The following is a 19,384-nucleotide window of genomic DNA, read 5'->3' as shown; positions in this document are numbered from 1 at the left end:
ACTTGGAATGTGCATATAAGCATGTTCTACATCGCTGTCAAAGACAAAGAACTGAATACATATAAGCACATACGCAACGTATGCGGGTTAAGAACGACTAACGCATGGCGCACCACGAGGGATAGTCAGAAAAAACTTTTATTCATAAAAAAGATAATAGAACTAAGAAAGAACGGCTGAATAAAACATCTGTAAGTTAGCCCTATGTTTCTTTTCGGTTCTGTCTTCGTGCCCCGTAAGAATGCATCGTGCTTCAGAATAATACATGTAGCCCTGTGTCATCGCGTTTTAACATTAGACTCAGATATTTCTGATTTAATTGCACTCCATATAATACGAGGCCGCAGCCGCAGCGACATAATTAACATAAAAAAAAAAAATGATACAGTGCGTGACGTTGGGAGCGATCAAGCCTGTGAGAAGAGCTACAAACAATGTCACACTGTAAATTAAAGTCCGCCTGTGGGTCGCTGTAGCTTGCATGGAGTGAAGGTACGTCGGCATTGTGCTAAATAAGTAATGATGGCCCCTTTAACGGTGATTGGATCAAATTCGAAATATCTGCACTAATTAACACTTTGATTTCGGGTTCGGGCTACACATACTCATCGCCATACAATCCTAAGCTACCACATTATATAAAAATACCCGTACCCGCCATAGCGGTACGTAAAGCTCCGCTTTAAACAAGCCGCATGACTGTGCTTGCGTGGCTTAAGAGGTTCGTGTCTGACTAGTTGATCCAAGAGTTCCGCCATGAGTTTTATTCCCATCTCAGAAGTGTTGCACAAGTTTAATTTCCTTCCAACGGCTTCACGGCCGACACGTGGATCCGTGTCTACTCTTACTAGTGAACACGGAGTCCTAACCTACCATTTAAAGCCGCACTTTTACCAATTTGCATACGTAGGGAACGTGTATACATGGCATAGGAGGGGTGTCTGTGACTCGGTATCCAATGGGTCTCAATTGATTCGAATTCCCTGAAACATGTTGCCCAAGTTGGCAGTCACTGTCAACGGCTGTCTTCAGAAAGACGGAGAGACACCGGCGAAATCTGCGAATGGGGACTCCAGTGCTAGTATTCGCTTTTCTTATCTTTTGCTGCTGACAGGTTTTAATACTGCAAGGGCTCCCAATACATGCTTACGTCTGACTTCGGTGCTTACTGTCCAGCGCTGTATTACAAAATATTTTTCAATAGTTTCTAAATAGCCAATAGTTTTTAAAGAAGTCAGCAATATCAAAGAGGAAATATTACATGCAGGTTTAGCTCCACATACAAGTACACAGGCTGCAGGGGATGCCATAGTGGATGGCTCCTGAGGAATTATGACCACCTGGCCACATTTAACGTTACCTGACATCCAGCATCTGACACTGAATTTTGCAAAACCACCTGCATCTCATAAGGTTTAAAGGGGCCACCAGCGAGGCAAACATGGGACCATCAGTAAGGCAAGGAGAAATGATAGCTTCAAGCCACGGCCCACGGTGCCCTGAAGCCATTGTCTCTGCGGGCAGCTGGGGGCAGAAAAGAAGATGGATAGCGCAGCGGTTCGAAGGGACGGTAGTAAGATGCACTGGGAAGTTTTAAAACGTACGTCGACGAGCTCGTGACCCAAGCTTCTTGTCCATAGCGAGAGAATGAAGGCGCCAGCTCGCGAGATATACGCGAGAGGGGTCACAAATCTCAGTGTTCACCTCTTGCGCGCTTTATTATTTCCCCTTTTTATTTCAGTGATTCATCTGTCGTTTCTTTCATTCATTGCAATCACTTTATTTTTGGTGACGTAAATATGGGTTTTTAAAAATCTTTCTGCACCACAATACTTGGCCAATCTCCATGTATGGGTATAGGACAGCAACAGCAAGAGAGGGGAGCACTACCACGTGAGAATGGGAGGGCGCCAGTGACAGGCACAAGAATATGGGTACAAGTGTTTCCGACGCCAAAAGGAAGGCGAACGCAGACAGGAACCGGCTAGCAGCAAGAGAAAAAGGTGAGTTTCTATTTACATTCATTTGCTTTTTGTCTAGAGTTGAAACACGGTAGTTGAAGCCGGACAAGACAATCGTCCTCCTTTCTTTATAGAACGGCTGTAACTGCGGCGTCCCCTTCGCCCTCGCCGTCACCCAGAACCGGCTCATACCAGGTGCCAGGATAGATGTTCCAACCCTCAGGGCAGTGTGTTCGTGGAAATTTTATAAACTGCAAGTGCTGTCCGCGGGTCGATTGTTAGCAGTAGCACTGCCTGTCAAGGAAGCAGAGCAACATGCGAGGCTCTTTAGCTGTCATGCTCACACTGATAGATAAGCTAATCCACTAAGCATAGCTCAGGCAATTTTTTTTTTGCCCTTTACATAAAGCGAAATGTGGCCTCTCCGGTCGAAATTTGATCCCGCGGCTTTGGACTCAGCTGCTAAGAACCGCACTCACTAAACCACTTGCGAGTATAGGAGAAGAACCATCTAGCAACTTGTTTCATTAAATAGTTTGGAATGAATCAAACTACGCATCTTGAGAGATATTTAGGTAATTGAAGCAAATTGTCAGCCCTCATTGGGCCCAGTCTAGCGGCCTAAATCATTTCTTTAGGCCATTAAAATCCAACCAATCTAGAAACTGCTTCTACAAGGAAATAACGTATACGAGCGAGCTGCTAGGGTGATTGGAGATGATCGCTCACACTCACCAGCACTGCAGTCTCCAAGCGTCAGAAACAGTGAGAAAACAATCAGTAACAGGCGAAGCACGCAGTGCATAATGCAGCCTGCATGCCTTAACCCGTTTAGCTCCGAGCGATATATGGAAGTGGACTGCGCGAAGAGGGATCGGTAGAGCCAGAACTGCTAGCCTAGCTGTGACCCGCTAAGGCTGGCGAGAAATTCAAGCATCGAAAGCTTTGTGAGGCAGTACATTAACATTTTTATATTTATATCAATTTGCATTTAATGTCTGAAAGAAAATACTACGGAAGAAGGGGCAGGTTAAAAAGCATGGTGTTTGCGCAGGCGGCCATTAATTTGGTTCTAATTAGAAACGACTGTTGTCCATTTTTACGGATAGCGGACGACCGATGTGTGAAAGAGAATTCGGAACGCCCATTAAATATCTGCAGCTGTGACCACATGCAGCCGACAGCCTATACTAACGTGTAGCAGCGGTGCGTCCACACAAACACACACACACACACACACACACACACACACACACACACACACACACGCACACGCACACGCACACGCACACGCACACGCACACGCACACACGCACACACGCACACACACGCACACACGCACACACGCACACACACACACACACACGCACACACGCACACACGCACACGCACACGCACACACACGCACACATGCGCGCGTTCTCAATTTTAAATCAGGAATGCATTCAACGTTAGACGTTCACCTCCATTTGTGTACTGCCCAACCTGTGTGCGAGGAAATGAGTGTCTAAACTGGGTTACATGACTTCAGGGAAAAGTAAATAATTTTCGAATCGATTTCAAATTTATCAGCGATGTTCTTGCGCTCGTGCGGTTGCAGCTACGCTGTGACCTGTTCCCTTTCCCTTTCCAGACAAGCCTTGGGAAAATGTCGCCATTGACATCGTGGGACCGTTCGACCAAGCTCCTGCTGACTTTCGCTTCGCGATCCCATTTATCGACTACCACAGCTAGTGACCTGGGGTGCTCTTAGCAAGCGCCGTGACACCTGTAACAATCAAAGAATTTCTTCTGGGACTCTTCTCTCGGTAGGTCTATCCTCAAGAGATTGTGTCTGATAACTGCTTACTTCTGCTGACATGAAATCTTTTCTTCAAGGATGAGGGACTCGCATTGCTTTTCGTCTGTTTATCAACCTTAAGCCAATTGGCCTGTCGAAAGTTTTAAGTTTTCAAGGCCTGCGTGCAGTTACACGGCCGCTCGATGGAAGCGCACTAGGTGCGGCCTGCTACATCGCCCGAAACCGGCGGGAGGCGCCTACTTCCAGTCGCCACCGCCGCGGCGCCAGCGTTCGGGGACAGCCGCGCGCAGAGAGCTGCGCCTGGCTGCGCTTTTAGGGAGGCGTCGGCGTGGTAGAAGCGCTTTAATTTAAGGATATAAGAGCTCCGCTTCACACAATTTGGCAACAAGAATTAGTATATACTGTCATGTCTAGTGCGACCATGCCAGCACTTAGCGCTTGCTGGGCAAGGATGTACACTGGAGTGTACCCCGAAAAACTTATAGTCACGGTGGTTGAAGGCCACTCGAATGGAGAGCTCGCATAACCGTGATGTTGCATCGGATCCAGTTGTTCGCCACATTAAAATCTGACCCGGCTGTGAACAATTCGAAGCTGTTCAGCTGCCATGGTAGCCTATTGCATAACCACTTAACTGTGCCGCGAATTCCGTGTGTCATTTTCATACCATTTACTCATTCCTGCATACAGCTTTTATACACAAATTGATGTCAACCTGTTCTAAGCTGCCAGCGCTATCCAATAAAAAAATGTCCTACTCTGAGCAACCTCTGTGAAAATGCGACATGTAACCAACCTTTCTATCTCATTGTGACAAATTTTACGGCGGAAATATGAAGATGTTTATTAGGTTAAATCTAGATGATAACCTGGGATCTTCGACTCAGTTGGAGACCTTAAACTTTGTACGCCAGAACGCTATCCGTCATGGCTTCCCGCATTTGGCATGACCGGACAAAGTAAGCGCGCTTGATAGAGCCGGTCTGCCTCAAGGGGCTACGTATATGGGCTGAAAGTTTTTAATAATAATTTTATTGGCTGCTCGCAAACCCTTACAATTTTGCTGGTTCGTAATTTTCATTGGAAGAATGCGCATCGAGTGTTGCTGTTGTGAAACTATTAGCTGTGATCACAAGAATGTTCAGGCGTCAGAGCGCAACTGCAGCCGAGATTCAGCGAGCAGCCAAGTACGCTTATTTAATGGCCACGCAAAAAAAGGAAGAAAATTACCAATCGCAGACGAGAAACCTTTCTTATGCATAACCATACACATCGCTCCGCAGTTGAGTTGACATTTCCAGCCCAGCTCGCTATCAGGGGGGGGGGGGGGGGGGGCAGCAACTTAAAGATATCTTGTATAGCGCCTTAGCATGGGCACGATCATTGTTTTTACAGATGAGCTGCAGGTACTGTGTACAGTGAGAAAACAATGATGAAACAAAAAGTTTACACAGCTTGCTACTTCACCGGGCCTCTTCAGACTTCATCATCCTGTTAATGAAGGTGCTCGTAAGCTGACAAAGCTTGATTACTTCCTTTGCGGGGTATATCATGCCTCCATTGTCCTTGATTTTCATTAACCTGTAACTGGTCCAGTTGACTATATTTCCTGCAACAGGCTCTTGCTCGATTGACATGTTGCCTCAAAACTATTACCAAATATCGCATAAATTAAGCAGGTTCTTAAGTCTCCTTGAGGAGACTTAGCATTATATTAAATAGCACCCTACACATAGCTATATAAAGCCCCTCTTTACCGCAGCCGTACGAACGTGCCCTATAGGAGTATAGTGTGCCTGACTTCGGATCTAAGGGTCCCGCTTTCAGTAATTCCCATTTCACCCTTACATCTTATTGACTCTCTCTGGTTTGGCAGCTCCTGCCACATTGAACATGTCATGTGTTCTCATTGCGCCAAAGGTGTCTGGCCATATCAGCAACTAAAGTGCCTCTTACCAGAGAGGTGTTTTTCCGACTGTCCGCCGACAGAGCGGGCGCCGGATTTTCTGTGGAACATGGATTTTCATTTTATCGCATCGGCTCAAACAGTCTCAACAGTATAAACAAATGTTGTATGCACAGGCTCCTTTACTTGCAAGGCCACTCAGTCTAGCGCGGCAAAATTTAGAACAAATTGCATGCTTATATAAAAAAAAAACCTTCGTAGCTTTTTCTGATATGTCCTCGCAACATAACCTGCGAGAAAAGCTTCTGGTGCTACCTCATCGTGTTTATCTGCTTCACAACACATAGTTAAAAATCCTAATTCACTGGCAAGCTCCCTGGTAACTAAATAGATTAAACAACGTGACGGGAACATAGGAAAATAAGACGCCACAACTAGAGCGGTTGTGCCGTCTTCTTCTCCTGTGTTCCCGCACGTTGTTTGCACGGTTAACCTATAATTAATCACCAACAAGTCCAATCTGCTGTCCTTTGTAGCAAATTCAGTGGCAGCTGATAGGGCACTATGCTTCAGCATCTGGACTTTTTAACCTCAGCGCCGCTTTCATTTCAGAGGAAACGAGTGCATTTCCACTCCTCGCTGCTGTCTTTGCCTGAAGCGAGCTCAGCAGATAAAATTAGAAGGTCTCTTAGATGTCTCTTAAGCGGAGGACGGCGAAAGCCTACCCTTCTCCGATCATTTGCCTCTCATCGTTTGCCACAGTTCGTCATTTCAAGTCATCGTTTGATATATTGGTCGTTTCTCAGTCATGATGAGTCTGCCTGCGTAGTCACTGTAGCCCTTATCACTCATAACTAAGCAGGTTACTCATTTAGAATCATCAGTGGTCATTACATGACGTCGTTTCACATATTGGTCATTTCGTAGTCATTAACAGTAATGATGAGTCATGCCTAGCTATTATAGTCATTACCGCACATCGCTAAGCACTTTTACTCATTTCTAATCAATTGCGGTCATTACATGTCGTAGTTTGATATACTGGTCATTACAAATCATTTTGGTCATTATTAACCATTATTAGTCATTAGCATTAGTCATTACCTCTATCAATGTCTATCTATAACTTTTATTGATTACCTATCACCATCAATCTATTCATTCTTAATCTCCCTCCTTGCACGTCCGCTTTTGCGACTGGCACACCAGTGCACAGGTGCGACGCACAGATAACAGGCACAGCTTCTGCGCATAGATTTTCCCTCCATGAGCCTAGAGCGGCTTTCGCCTTAAAAAAACAAACGCATCCAGTCTCAACGTTAACGTGCTTGCACACGCGCACACAAAAAAGTTTGTGTTTACCACGCAGACGCGAGGCGAACGAGCCCAGAAAGGAAGCAAACCGCGCGCTCAGAGCCGGCGACGTGTCCCCGAACAGTGGCGCCCTCAGCAGAAATAGCGGGCGCAACTGTAAACTCTCCAAGGAAGCGCTTGCCCATTGACGGCGGCGCGACGCAGCAGGCCGCACCCAGTGCGCTTCCATCGAGCGGCCTTGGCAGTTAGTTGGCTTTGTACCATCGGCGTCACTTACGGACCGCTATTGTGGATTACCTCGGTGCCGACTGGTGCACAGGAGTCGCTCCTGCCGGATCAGTGCTTTAATACCAATCCTACTAGAAGGCCTCAACCTTCTTAGTGAAATGTTGGAAACCAGATCGATTACCAAGCACATATGGATCAGCGTCGAAGAGCTCAGAATCGAGACTTTGAAATCGGTTCTTAGGTGAGAGTTAAGAAGCAGTTGGTGTGAGGCAAGTTGTCTATTCATTTTTCGGAGTCAAGAAGAACTTTAAAGCGACGTGGACCATTATTTTGTTTGCTGGATGATGGGCGCGTTTGGTAGGAATCAAAATCATCTGCCGTACATTCATCCCGCTCTAGTTGCCGAACCTTTGCCACTTTCCGCTCAAGGGCCGACCGCTTCGCATTCGGAAAATGTGAATGAGCTTCCACCAAGTTAACCAGCCATTAACTTTGATACCACTGTCGACATCGATGCGGCAGTCTTCGCCTCCTCCAGCGAGAGTTGCTAGTTTGCACACGGAAAACCTACCTGCTGCATCATCTGCTCCTGATCCTACATGCATCGTGTCGTCAGTGTACTCGAGTAAAGAAGGTTCTACAAAAGTTCGAATACTATAACCATGATTAGTGAAAACGACAGCATCTTTCTTTTTTTCAACTTATGCGGAAATGCTAAAGGGAAGAAGAGCGCAGGTGATGTGCGCACACGAGCTCACTGAAAGAGAAATAAATACAGAGAGCATCTTCCTGCTGGGTTAAGTGTATATGTTGCTTATTGCTTTCTGCATATCGCTTTGTGATACGACACCTCCCATCTCAAAGCAGCTACCCGAGTTGGCAGTTCCTGCCATATCGGAAATGTCATGTGGTCCCGTGTCGGCGCACAATCTGCGGCCAATGTCCGGCCATGTCACCTGCCATGTCACCTGCGAAATGCATGCCCGTCATTCTCAACTCACAGCGCCAACGCCGACAGATGATCTTGGAAACACGGTTTTTAAACACTATGGCCTCAAAAGGAACAGCTGACGCCGCTCTCATGCTCCAATCTCACCTGCCCTCAAAATTTAAGGTGATCATTTGGACTAATGCGGAGAAGGGGCGATGTCACTTTTCTTTCACCTACCAACATATTCCAATTCCGTTTCTGTTCCGACTACGATTATATCTTCTTCCTATTCTATCCGAATCGTTTCTGTGATTCATTTGTGCCGAACCATTGATAGAGATTTTAACGCGCTAGTGTGAAAGGCCCCATTCTTCAGGAAATTGAGTTTCGGCTGGTGACAGGGCCGTGCACTGACTTGTTGTCTCGGGATGTGTGACGTCACGAGGCCACATGACCCGGCCAAACTGGCAGGCGCTACAAATTTGGACTTAGTCTTTTGAGGTGGGAGGGTGAGATCAAAATACCGCCCTGCAGGACCATTCGATGCCGAGTTAGACACGCTTGCCTCAAGGCCACGCAAGCACATTTGTACCGCTTGATTAAAGCGGAGCTTTAATACCTATGCCGGGTTGTCTTCTACATAATGGGGGAGTACCTTACGACTCTCTGCTAATGAGTGTATATGAGATAATTGAGGAACAAGTAAAATACTACTGGTAAATCGAGTAGCAGAGTTAATGGATGCGAACGAGAATCCGCAAGAGGAGCAGGCAGACGTGATCCATTAACGTTGTCGTGTCATAACCGCAAAGGCAGACAGCGTCCCCGAAATTTTTGTTCAGATATGCTAGAGACATGCACGAGAGATGGAGGGGACAAATCACTGCCTTCCACCCGCCAAGGGTAGTTTCACTCAGTGGCTCCAGAGGCGAGCCTTCTTTAGCCCGTCAAAATTAGCACACATGTACTCAACACAATACAATCTAGATTGTAAAGAATGCGGCGAGATAGCAAGATACGAACATACATTGTGAAACTGCAAAAAAGCGCCGCCACTTGCGGATACTACTAATCCCTTTTCAAAAGCGGTGGAAGGCTTCACTGGCCATCTGAGACCCGTTGACGCAAATTCGGGCCACTGAGTGGGGTCATAAGCGTAATGCCCACATGGCTCAATGCTAACAAATATTTCCCAATCCAAATGCCGCCGCCGCTGTAGCCAGTGTCACACAGTTTTCGTCGCCATGACACTTCTGATATGCCACCGCATTAAAATGCATGATTGCCTCGAGAGATTACTTGATACAAAAAAAAAAAAAAAAAAAACAAAAAACAAAAAAACAAAAACGAAACATCACGTCGATGACTGCACAAACTCATTAGTTGTATTTCTCTTCGATTTGTTCTCTTTACATCAGTGTGCATGGTAGCAATATCAAAACTCCGAATTATGCATTAGTGTGAAGAACAAACCTTGCTTGAACCGCTGGCTGTGCGCAGCAGCATTTCAATGTCGCTTTTCGCGCTTAGACGGAAGGTGTGGAAGAAGTGAAAGGGTAGGAGGATAGAGGATAATTTGCAAGCGCATAAAAATAAGGCATGTGTGTATGTGTCCAACCCATTTGTGTTACATGTAGATTGTGGAGTCGCTCCTCACAATTCGCTGGTACAAAAGGACCCTCTTGCTAGCAATCGCGAGCCTTGCGAAAGACGCATAGGTAATTCGTACCGTATACGTTTCTGCCCTGAAGGGTCGAGGCAGGGATAGTGACAAGTAACGACTGACGCCCTTTCACGAAACATTTATACAACAAACAATCACTTTATTACTCTAACCTAACTTGATCCCTCCGCTATCGATCATCCTCTGCAAACCGGCGCGGATTATGGGCCTGAGCATCGCGAGCTTTACGCTCGTCGGCGGGCGCTCGAAAAATAAGGTGATGGGTCTGCCCGTGATAGGCCCGAAGGTCTTCACTTCGATCTCGACCGAGTCAACGTATATGATGTCGAGTGACGTGATCGTCACGTGGCGGTCCGGGTCTGTCCTGTCAACGCTTAGTCCCACGTCCATCTCGAGCCCACTAAGTGTGTACGAGACATTCTTCTCCGTGTCGGGGGCGTACAGGAGCGACCTCCTCCGGTGCAAGACGATTGAAGGCGACAGCCTGAGCGGCAAGAGCGCCTCGGCGACGCTCTCGTTACAGAAGGTCTCCGGCTTCCCTCGTAGCTGTAGAGTGTCCAGGTCGTTCAGGGTCACATTGAGACCCAGGTCTTCGCCGACTTTGAGGGGCCTCGGGTCTTCGAGTACCTTCTTGCCGAATGTCAGCAGGAGGTTTATGGTGTTGGTGAACTTCTCCGTGCCCTTGCAGATGTGCTTGGCGAGTCCCTTTTCTCGCGGCTTGGAGAACGACCGCGCCGTGACAGTAGTCGAGGTCGTGGTCGCAGTGTCATCCTGCGCGGCGGCTTGTTTGGGCAGCAGGAGCACCAAGTACAGCACCGCCAGAAAGAGTGTCAAGGTCAGGGCGCGTAGTGGCGATCGGTCGGTCGTCGCGGTTACAAAGCGCCCAGAAGTGAGAAGAGGAGGAGGAGGCCTGCGAAGGAGAGAATGCGAGAAGTTGAGTTCTGCATAGATTTCGATCGCGACTTCCTGTATCGCGGCTGACGCAGGAGGAAAAAAAAAAAAGAAACCGAAGACGAGGCGGCTGCGTAAACGAACCGCGGCGGCGCGAGCTCAGCTGCTGCAGCGTTGTTTAGTATACGTATCTGAAAGCGCTGGGAGGCACTCTTTGAGGTGAGGCGATGAGGAAATGGGTAGGAGGCACGTGCGAGTACCCACTTTTCATTGCTAACAGCCTAGGCGTTATTGAAGCATCCGGGTGTGTTAGTTATTACGCATGTCGCACCCGGATAACTTCGACGTTTGTGCGCGGAACGGCGTATGTAGATAGGAGCAGTTAGCCTTATTATGTGAGCATGTATTCATTAATACAGGCTCGCACAAGAAATAAACCAACTGAACTGTTTAAGAACAAGTTTTGCATAAGTCGTAGTATTACTGTAGTTTTTAGACGAGTCTTAGTCGAAACTGTAGCTATTTCGTTCACCTTAATGAGATAATGACTTTCTTATTCCCGTGGTCAAGTCATTTCTACTTGGTTTTGATAACCTCGTAATGAAGCCGCACGGTACGAGATGTATTGAGTTTAGCAATGAAACTTCATTTTCCCAGTATCACCGGCTTACATGCGAGAACGAGTGCATTCGCAGCCTTCGCTAATGCTACCGTTAAGATGCCGCTCAAATATACCGGGAGATTAGTCTCAGCACACAAAAGAACATTAAATATGAAGACGGATTAATTATTTCACTAATTTAATTAACATCTAAATTTCTCGCTCAGTTATTTCGCAACAGGTTGCAGCTTTCGAACCATTGTTCTGTATAGCAAGGCAATAACTACAAGAGCTAAACTAAATGAGGCTTTAGTAGCTTAATATTAAAATTTCGTTCTTTAAAGCAGCAGACCCTCTGCCTCATTCTAACGTGCTCATCATACTACGTACTCCATGAGAAGGAATGTCATTGTAGACTTAAAAGGGGGACACGAAAAAGGAGCCGAAATAAGTTCAAGTCTAGGACCATGAGAATTAGTTCACGAAGCGTTCGCACGCATGATTACCAGCGTAGTGGGTTGGGCCAGTCCCCAAATAAGCCTGCGTGCCAACGGCTTCACGAGGCAGACGAAATATTCACTATTGAGCGATGTTTTCGTGCTGCTAAACCTTATGCATCCTTTTTCGTAAGAACGAAAATGAAGACGAGTAGAGGTGCTACTAGCAAGCCGGTCGTGGCTACTAGTTTGCACTCATTGCGTATTACTAATTAATTGCCCCGTGTTCGGCGTAAGTAGAAACTTTTTTTTTTTTCACTGTTTCCGATGATTCACACCTTTTGTTTGCAACGCATTCTTTTCAAAGTAGTTTATAGCAAATATTATCTGAAAGCTGCACTCAGCTACTAAAATGTTACCCGCAGACTCTGCATAAAGTATGTAAAAATTGTTTCGGAAGTAAATGCTTTAATCGGGTACGAAGGTAGGTTGATGTCTGAAGTTTGAAGATGTCATTTTGTCACACGATTGATCACAGTACACTTTAAATTAAATAAAAAGGACGGCGCGGTTAAAGTGTCCACAGAGAAGTGCGACAGATATTGCGCCTTTCCTTTCCTGTAAGCCAATTTGCTATTATATAAATATGTTACCGGAAGTTGTTTCTTCATTTAGAGCATTGGTTATTATTCGTTCTTTCCTATGTTTTACACCGCTTGCGTCCGCAGCTTCTTCGGACATGGCAGATGGCAAAGCGCAGAGAGAAAAATTCGTATTTTAGGAGAGAGGGAGAGAGAGTTAAAATCGAAAGGTGACCTACTGGCTCGTGCGTGTGTGCCTCGGCTACGGCCGGTGTTTGATTCCTGTTCACCACCGGACAAGAACGGGTGTAAGTGTCTGCTGCCTCGCGCCCAGCTTAGGGCGTTGCGTAGGAGGCGTGCTCTTGAGAGAGGCCCCGTCAATTCCGCTCTGCCCATTAGGGTGCAAACCCAGCTGCCAACACCTCTACCGGAAAAGAAGTTAGTTTATGGTGTTGTGAGGGGGGTTGAAGTTCATACGGTTACCAGCGTGTTTGAGCAAATACACTGGCTAGCTACCAATGCTCTACATGATTCTTTAGAAGAAGCCTACTTCAGGGTATCACTGCAACGCTGGACATGTCAAGATTCATCATCGGCTGCCGATCTTCGTAAGGAAAAGGAAAGCGGAACATATATGAAAAAAAAAAAATTGTTACAGGTTCAACTATCATTTAACCAAGTTTCACGAGTGTTATCAGCAGCAGCAGCAGTGGCTGCTGCCGTTTCGATGTTGGCTTGCCATTGCGCTTGTTAAGTTTTTCGGCAACGGGCTAGCCTGGCTTCTCGTTATTCGATAGTCTCAGAAGCCTGTCTGGCACGGCTGCGACCTCTGTGCTTTAGTATACGTGTATGGCGTATTTACCTGAGTTAAATGAAGGAGCGGCGAAGATGGAACTTCATGAAGACGATGATGTTCAGTGCACAGCGCGAGAGAATTTTGTAGTTGCAATTTTATGAAGACGGATGACGATGTTTACTGCACACCTCGAAAGTGTGATGCTGTTTTACACGAGGCGTGACCGGCTGCGGCGACAGCATAGCGTTCTCGTGCCTGGGCACCACGATGAAGACGATATACGTTTGTTGCATCGCGAGAGAGTTGGTCAGAACTGCATCATCCATTAAACGTGATAATTGTGCATAGTAAGGGTAGAGCTAACGCTCTAACATTCGTTCTTGTCAAACCAAAACTAAACCTCAAACACATGTGTTACACATGCATACCTCACCTGTGATCTTTGCCACAACCAATCAATCTGACATGTTGAATTCTGCAATGTCTTCATCGCTTGAAAAAGCATTGAAACGAGATATATATTTCTTAAATGATGGTAAACGATAAAAAAAAAAGCCATCACTAGTGTCATAATTATTAACTGAACAATATTGTTTTATGATAAAACGTTAATGACTGCGACATCGCAACTAGCGTGGAAAAACGATTTGTCGCTCTCCTTTGTGTTTTTCCACGCTAGTTGCAATGTCGCAGTTATTAACGAATACACATAAACTAGCCCAACTGTCTTCCATGACAATAAAACGTCTGCCAAAAAGGGCATAAAAGTGGTTGAACCAAGAAAAAAAAAAACGCTAAGGTAAAATACCAACAATGCATTAACGACCTTTCAGACACCGAAAGGAGCAACAAATCCGCACCTGTTCCTGGGCGTACTAGGCATAGATTTTTAGAAAATGGATTATAATGGCAGCTGAAAACTTGTGATATAGGCATGTTTCTAGCACCTATCATCTCATAAATGAACTACTGCTGTTTGTTTAATTAATGCCCCCCCACGTCCTCCCGCCGTGTCTCCAAATAGATATTAGAACGCTTGCTATATAATTCGCCCCTTAGCCACAACACTGCATCTTATTCTATTCTTAAAGCTTCCCGAAGCTCTGAAATCCAACATGTCCGCTGTCTTAAAGGGACAAGGCCGGCTAGAATTTATAAACAAGGCATTTCTGGTTGTTTCATGACGTTAAAATGCAGATTTTTCTTGAACAAGATTCACTTCTGCATGCCTATACAAACAACCTCTTTAACACGAAAAATTACATCTTTAGAGACGTGGACAGTGACCAACCCCGACTCCTTTTACACTTATGTGCAAAGCTTAGGTCATTCTACTAAGCAGGGGCACTGATTTTTCCAGGTTTAAAGGAGACTGTTATTGCTCACCCGACCAAAACGAAAATCTTTGTAGCGTGCAGTTTTTTAGCCCAGTTAATCTGAAGCCCTTGTCAAGCCTTTACTGCGCTATTCCCCAGTATGAAAGACTAACTTGAAGCGCGTTGTTTACTCCTGCCTTGGATCGGCGAGATTTCAAGAGCACTGCAGATTGCTTTTCGGCTGTGGATCGCGCTTTTGCCAGTTACTGGAACCACTAAGGCTGAAGAGTGTGTTCTGGCAGCATTGGCTCTGCACTAATCAGCTTACATTGACCATTATAGTGGTCATTTGCGCCGGACGCCGCGCACAGTGTGTATATGAGCATCTCACGCAGCTTCTTATTCTTCAAAACTTTCGCGGTCTGAACACGCACAGACACAAGCTAAAGATGGGTTACTGGCCGTGGCTGAACAATAATTGAAGAAGGGAATGAAATGCCACCAGGATGAAAAGAGCCGGATGTGATTTTGCAACACTATCGTTTCCGAGCGTGCTTAGAACTACGGTCATTTCTAACGATGAAAACGTTGCCCAGATGGAAATTCCCATGCCATTTGATGTTTCACCAGGGTAACATACACTGTGTAATGGCTGCTTATGATGATCGCTTTGTGGAAATGGCTACATTTATCATCACAAAAAAGAAACATAAAAAAAGCAAGAATGGTTTGGTTTATGGAGTAGCGTCCCAAAACAACTCAGGCTATGAGAGTCGCCGTAGAGGAGGGCTTTGAAAATTTCGATAACCTGGGATTCTTTAACGCACTCACATCGCACAGCACACGCGCGGCTTGCTTTCCGCCTCCATAGAAAAATGGTCGCTGCGGCCGGCATTCGAACTCGCATACTTGGGCACAGCAGTCTGCACCGCGGCGACGGGTCGTTTGGTCTCGGTTTGTTTATTGGCTTTGACGCAACAAATCGATTCAAGCTACGAGAGACGCCGATTTCGGAAATTTTGACTACCTGGTGTGCCCTGCGTCGACATCGCACCGGAAACTTGCGCCTTGATTTCGATTCTTTAAACAAGCGGCTGAGTGCTCTCCACTGAGCCACCGCCGCGGGGTGAATAAATAAGAAAATTAATGAGCGTGGAGATGACTACCTCGCAGCTGGTTATTGAAATCACACACTAACAAGCATTTAGTGCCATTGCAATAAAGTTGTTTTTTACTTTGGAGCCAATTATCTCAAAACATTAATTTTCTCACTATGACCCTTGTTGTCAGGAATTACCAGATATAGAAACATTATTTTGGCCAATGTTAACGCGACAAAAGGAACAGCTTACTTATTGCCAATTAAAATTACTGCAGCGAATTTTGCTCTCAGTATGTTTACTGCCTATTTCGGTATAAAATTTGGATGGATCCATTGAAAAGAAAAATAACCGAATTTTATCGAAAATAACTCTCTTTCAGCAAAGAGGACTCGGATAACTATTTCAACTATACAAATGTGAATTTGGAACATTAACAGACACATGCAAAACGGGTGCAAGATAATTAGGCTAAAATACATGGGAAATATAGGGTTCACCCTGTTCCCTTAAATGTAAGCAGAGTACGCCTCCATCAAAATATTGTTTCCGCAAAGTCATTTATTTGGCCATTCCTGGCTATGCTGAAGTTTGTCTTGCATTGGCTTTGCAGCAAAAGACACATTTGTGCCTTGCAACTTCAAGTTGGCCTCTGAGATTTTTGGTGTTAGTTACAGTAATACCCTTGATTCTCGCTTGCTGCCAATAGCCTCTTTATTTTTTAAGTGCTTTGTTGCATTCAGGGCTTACACATACCAATGCGCACGTTGTTATCTTCGTTTAGTTTCCAAAAAAGTTCGGGTGTGTTTTTCATGATGAGAGTTGTACTGACATACCGGTAGGACTGTGAAACAATTCTATGAATCTGACGCTGGTCATATCCTTGCACGGCGTTGCCGTTCTGTACAAGAATCAATAATATATAATTAAAAAGAGCGTACAGAATATAAAACTGTGCGATATTAGCTAAAAAACTATAAGAAAAACATGCAACAAAAAAGAATTGGGCAGGGAGTAGTGAAAGCAGATACGAAAAGCCCAACATCGATGTATTCGAGCAGAAAGGCTGAGCAAGAAGAGAAAAGCACCTAAATGTATGCGTATGACAAGAATAGAAACTATAAGTGCGCGTGATTCTATTGAAGTAGCGGCGAATGCGAGGATTTCCCACTTACCCGACGTTGTTGCTATTGCCGCTGTTGATGGCGCTGCATTCGCTGCGTCGTTGAGAATTGTCGTTCTTCCCCATCGGCTCATCTATTCCGCGCTCCCGTTGGTCTTGTAAACACGCTAGCCGCGCGCACTACTGTCACCTCCTCGTACAATGATTTCAACTGTCTTTCGAACCCGCAGGGAAAGTATCTCGGGCAGCAGAGACGACGGAGTACTCGCAACGAAGTCCGCTTGATTCTCGGCACACTGCAGTGAAGACGACTCTGTCTGCCGGTTTGATTAAGCGTCGCCCGTCAATGTAGCGTGTCTCGTGTGGTGGCGAAATCAAGGCTTCTGCTTCGACTTTTCCGGCACGCGCAACTGAAAGACGGTGGGGGAGAGGGGGCGTGTGTGTCGGACAACAACGGGACGCATTCAAAGCCGCCGTGCTAACTCTTTCGTCCCGCCGAGCACCTCCCCCCTCCCTTCTCTCGTGGTTGGCTATGGCCACCTTGACTGAGTGCCATTTGCCCCAGGGGCGGAAGGAGCGATGCTGGGTTACCTGTTTCGTGAGGACGTCGCAACACGTGCCATGCGTAAGCAGCCACAGCGCGAACTACGCGCCCAGATCGCTTATGTATCTGGACTGGTTGTATAAGTGGCGGCAGCGAGGCTGTTGATTTAAGCGATTTGGCAGAGGACACCGTATCTCTTCAGACGGAGACAAGGCCCCAATGAAGGTTGTGACTGGAGTAACAGGATTAGAGATGGAAGTAGATAAAACCTGGAAGCAATATTTACAGAAGTCCTTCTCACCTGGGGGTGCCATATTTGTAGCGCGGTTTAAGAGACCCAAAAGTGATTCGCAGACATTTGCATCAAACATCTCTGTTGTTCCTCATGCCGTGGTTAACACAAGGTGGGAGTGTACCAGCTTCGATTATAGAGTGCCAGAAATGAACAACATAATCAAAATAAAAGAGGTACATTTTCCGAATCATTGAGAATTTCGGAAGTTACAAGTAAATCAGGAATGTAGACGAAACGAAACTAGGAGTGCTTAAGGAACGAAGGTGATGCCCGTTTAGCCTCAGTGAACGTCGAGAACAACTTCAATGTGATGCGGCCGCTGCCTGTGGGGAGTAGATGAATGCACAAGTCTACTCGACACAAGTACGCTGCGTTTTCCTTTTGTTTCCCATGTTATAACTGTATATTATTTATAAAGACCAATGCAGACTCTCGCGTGACAAAATTTATCACAGCTATACTCATTACTAACCCGGAAGGTCATGTGCGGGTCATCCGTTGGCCTGTATTTATGCCGTGGATATATAGGATGCAGAAGAGCTTGCTCCACACCTTTAGCAAGATTGCGTGCTGACGTATGCAGAGAGGCGTCATATTACGAGTACATTCACGCAGCCATCGCCGATGTATCGATGGGAAATGAACGCATAAAACTTATTGAAAAAGCGCGAGTGAAAACTCAGCGTACTGACCAGAACACACGTCACTAATTGAATTTGTGTTTTCTGCAATGCACTCCTCACAACTGAATATATGTGCACCATCTTGTGCTCACGTCGTGGTTTCTTCTTTCTTCCTTCTTAGTCATCCATCACCCAGCCGTCGTGGCAGGGTCATTACACGCGCCTTTAGAAAGACACTTTGACGTCGAAACCTTTAAAGACATTTCGGTTCACCAGGAAGTGGTAGGCCGTCACTGCAGAGCCCCAGGCTGCGGTAAGACAACTATACGCGATGCATCTTGGACGCATGATACTCTGGACGTTGGCGGGCGCGATGATAGAATCGCTGCTTCGCTCATGTACTACGGGATTTCCTACAATACAAACTGCCCATGGTTCCTTATTTGAATTCGTATTCTAACGAAGAAACTGTACAGAACCAGCGGCTTCAGCAGAGGTTCCTGCAGTATAAAATAATCAATAAAAGTCAATAGAGCAATTGGTTTTGCAATAATCCTTCTTTTTCTTTAACAAAAACTTTTTTTTTTAGCAATTTATAATAGCTAAACTGCCTGAATTGTGGAGTGTATCTTCTTTCCCGCCTACAGAAAAGCTTTGAAAATTGAAAAATTAGCCAAAAAACAAATGGGGCGAGGGGGGTACACACACTCAAGCTCCGCCTTTAAATGCATACGACGTCTCAGCGTTAATATTATACTCCCGTCGGCGGCTCCGCTTCCCCTTTCATGCATTTTGCTAACCGCTAAAGAGCAAATACCTTAATTTACGATTTCATTATGTCACACGCACACTGATTAGCATACGGTCGTGAGTTGCCACATTATGTGCAAGAGCGCACGATATAGATTTGAAGCCCCGCTTTAGCCAATCCCTGCGAATGTGCTCAAGTACCCTATAGATAGAGACAATGTTTGACTCTGGACCGAAGATTCCCGACAAGCCCGATTTCCAAATCTTCTTCCAACCTCAACGAAGCTACCCGAGTTACGACTGCAGTTGCCAACTCCGCCATGTCACGTGAGCTCGTGACGTCATGCAACCCGCCGACCAATCAGTGCTCGGTCATGTACATCTAGCAGCTGCCAGAAGCATGCTGGTGATTTTTCGCTCACAAAGCCGGATGTCCTGAAGAACACAAGCAGCACCCCTGCCTATCTATCGCAGTGAAACATTGTAATATGAGGGTAATGCC

General features: G+C 45.9%; 1 protein-coding gene across 1 annotated transcript; it reads right to left on the bottom strand.

The window, feature by feature from the left end:
* Positions 1-9,549: 9,549 nt before the first annotated feature.
* On the bottom strand, positions 9,550-16,885 carry LOC146198421 (uncharacterized). The gene is made up of 2 exons (XM_084592588.1): positions 16,723-16,885; positions 9,550-10,735 (listed from the first exon to the last, which is right to left on the bottom strand). Exons 1-2 carry the CDS (start codon positions 16,794-16,796, stop codon positions 9,973-9,975), a joined length of 837 nt encoding a protein of 278 aa, XP_084448714.1. The 5' UTR covers positions 16,797-16,885; the 3' UTR covers positions 9,550-9,972.
* Positions 16,886-19,384: the final 2,499 nt, after the last annotated feature.

Source organism: Amblyomma maculatum, chromosome 2, assembly GCF_055883805.1.
Source record: "Amblyomma maculatum isolate TAMU_Amacu chromosome 2, ASM5588380v1, whole genome shotgun sequence".
In the NCBI taxonomy this organism is placed as follows: Eukaryota; Metazoa; Arthropoda; class Arachnida; order Ixodida; family Ixodidae; genus Amblyomma; species Amblyomma maculatum.
Note: the sequence above shows the minus strand (reverse complement) of the source record. Positions and strands in the feature narration are given on the sequence as shown.

Bases quoted from the DNA above. Each gene is read 5' to 3' on its own strand.
- LOC146198421 (XM_084592588.1), bottom strand. From the start codon at position 16,796: ATGGGGAAGAACGACAATTCTCAACGACGCAGCGAATGCAGCGCCATC. The intron at 10,736-16,722 runs GTAAGTGGGAAA...TCTCCTTCGCAG, and splicing joins GGCAATAGCAACAACGTCGG to GCCTCCTCCTCCTCTTCTCA.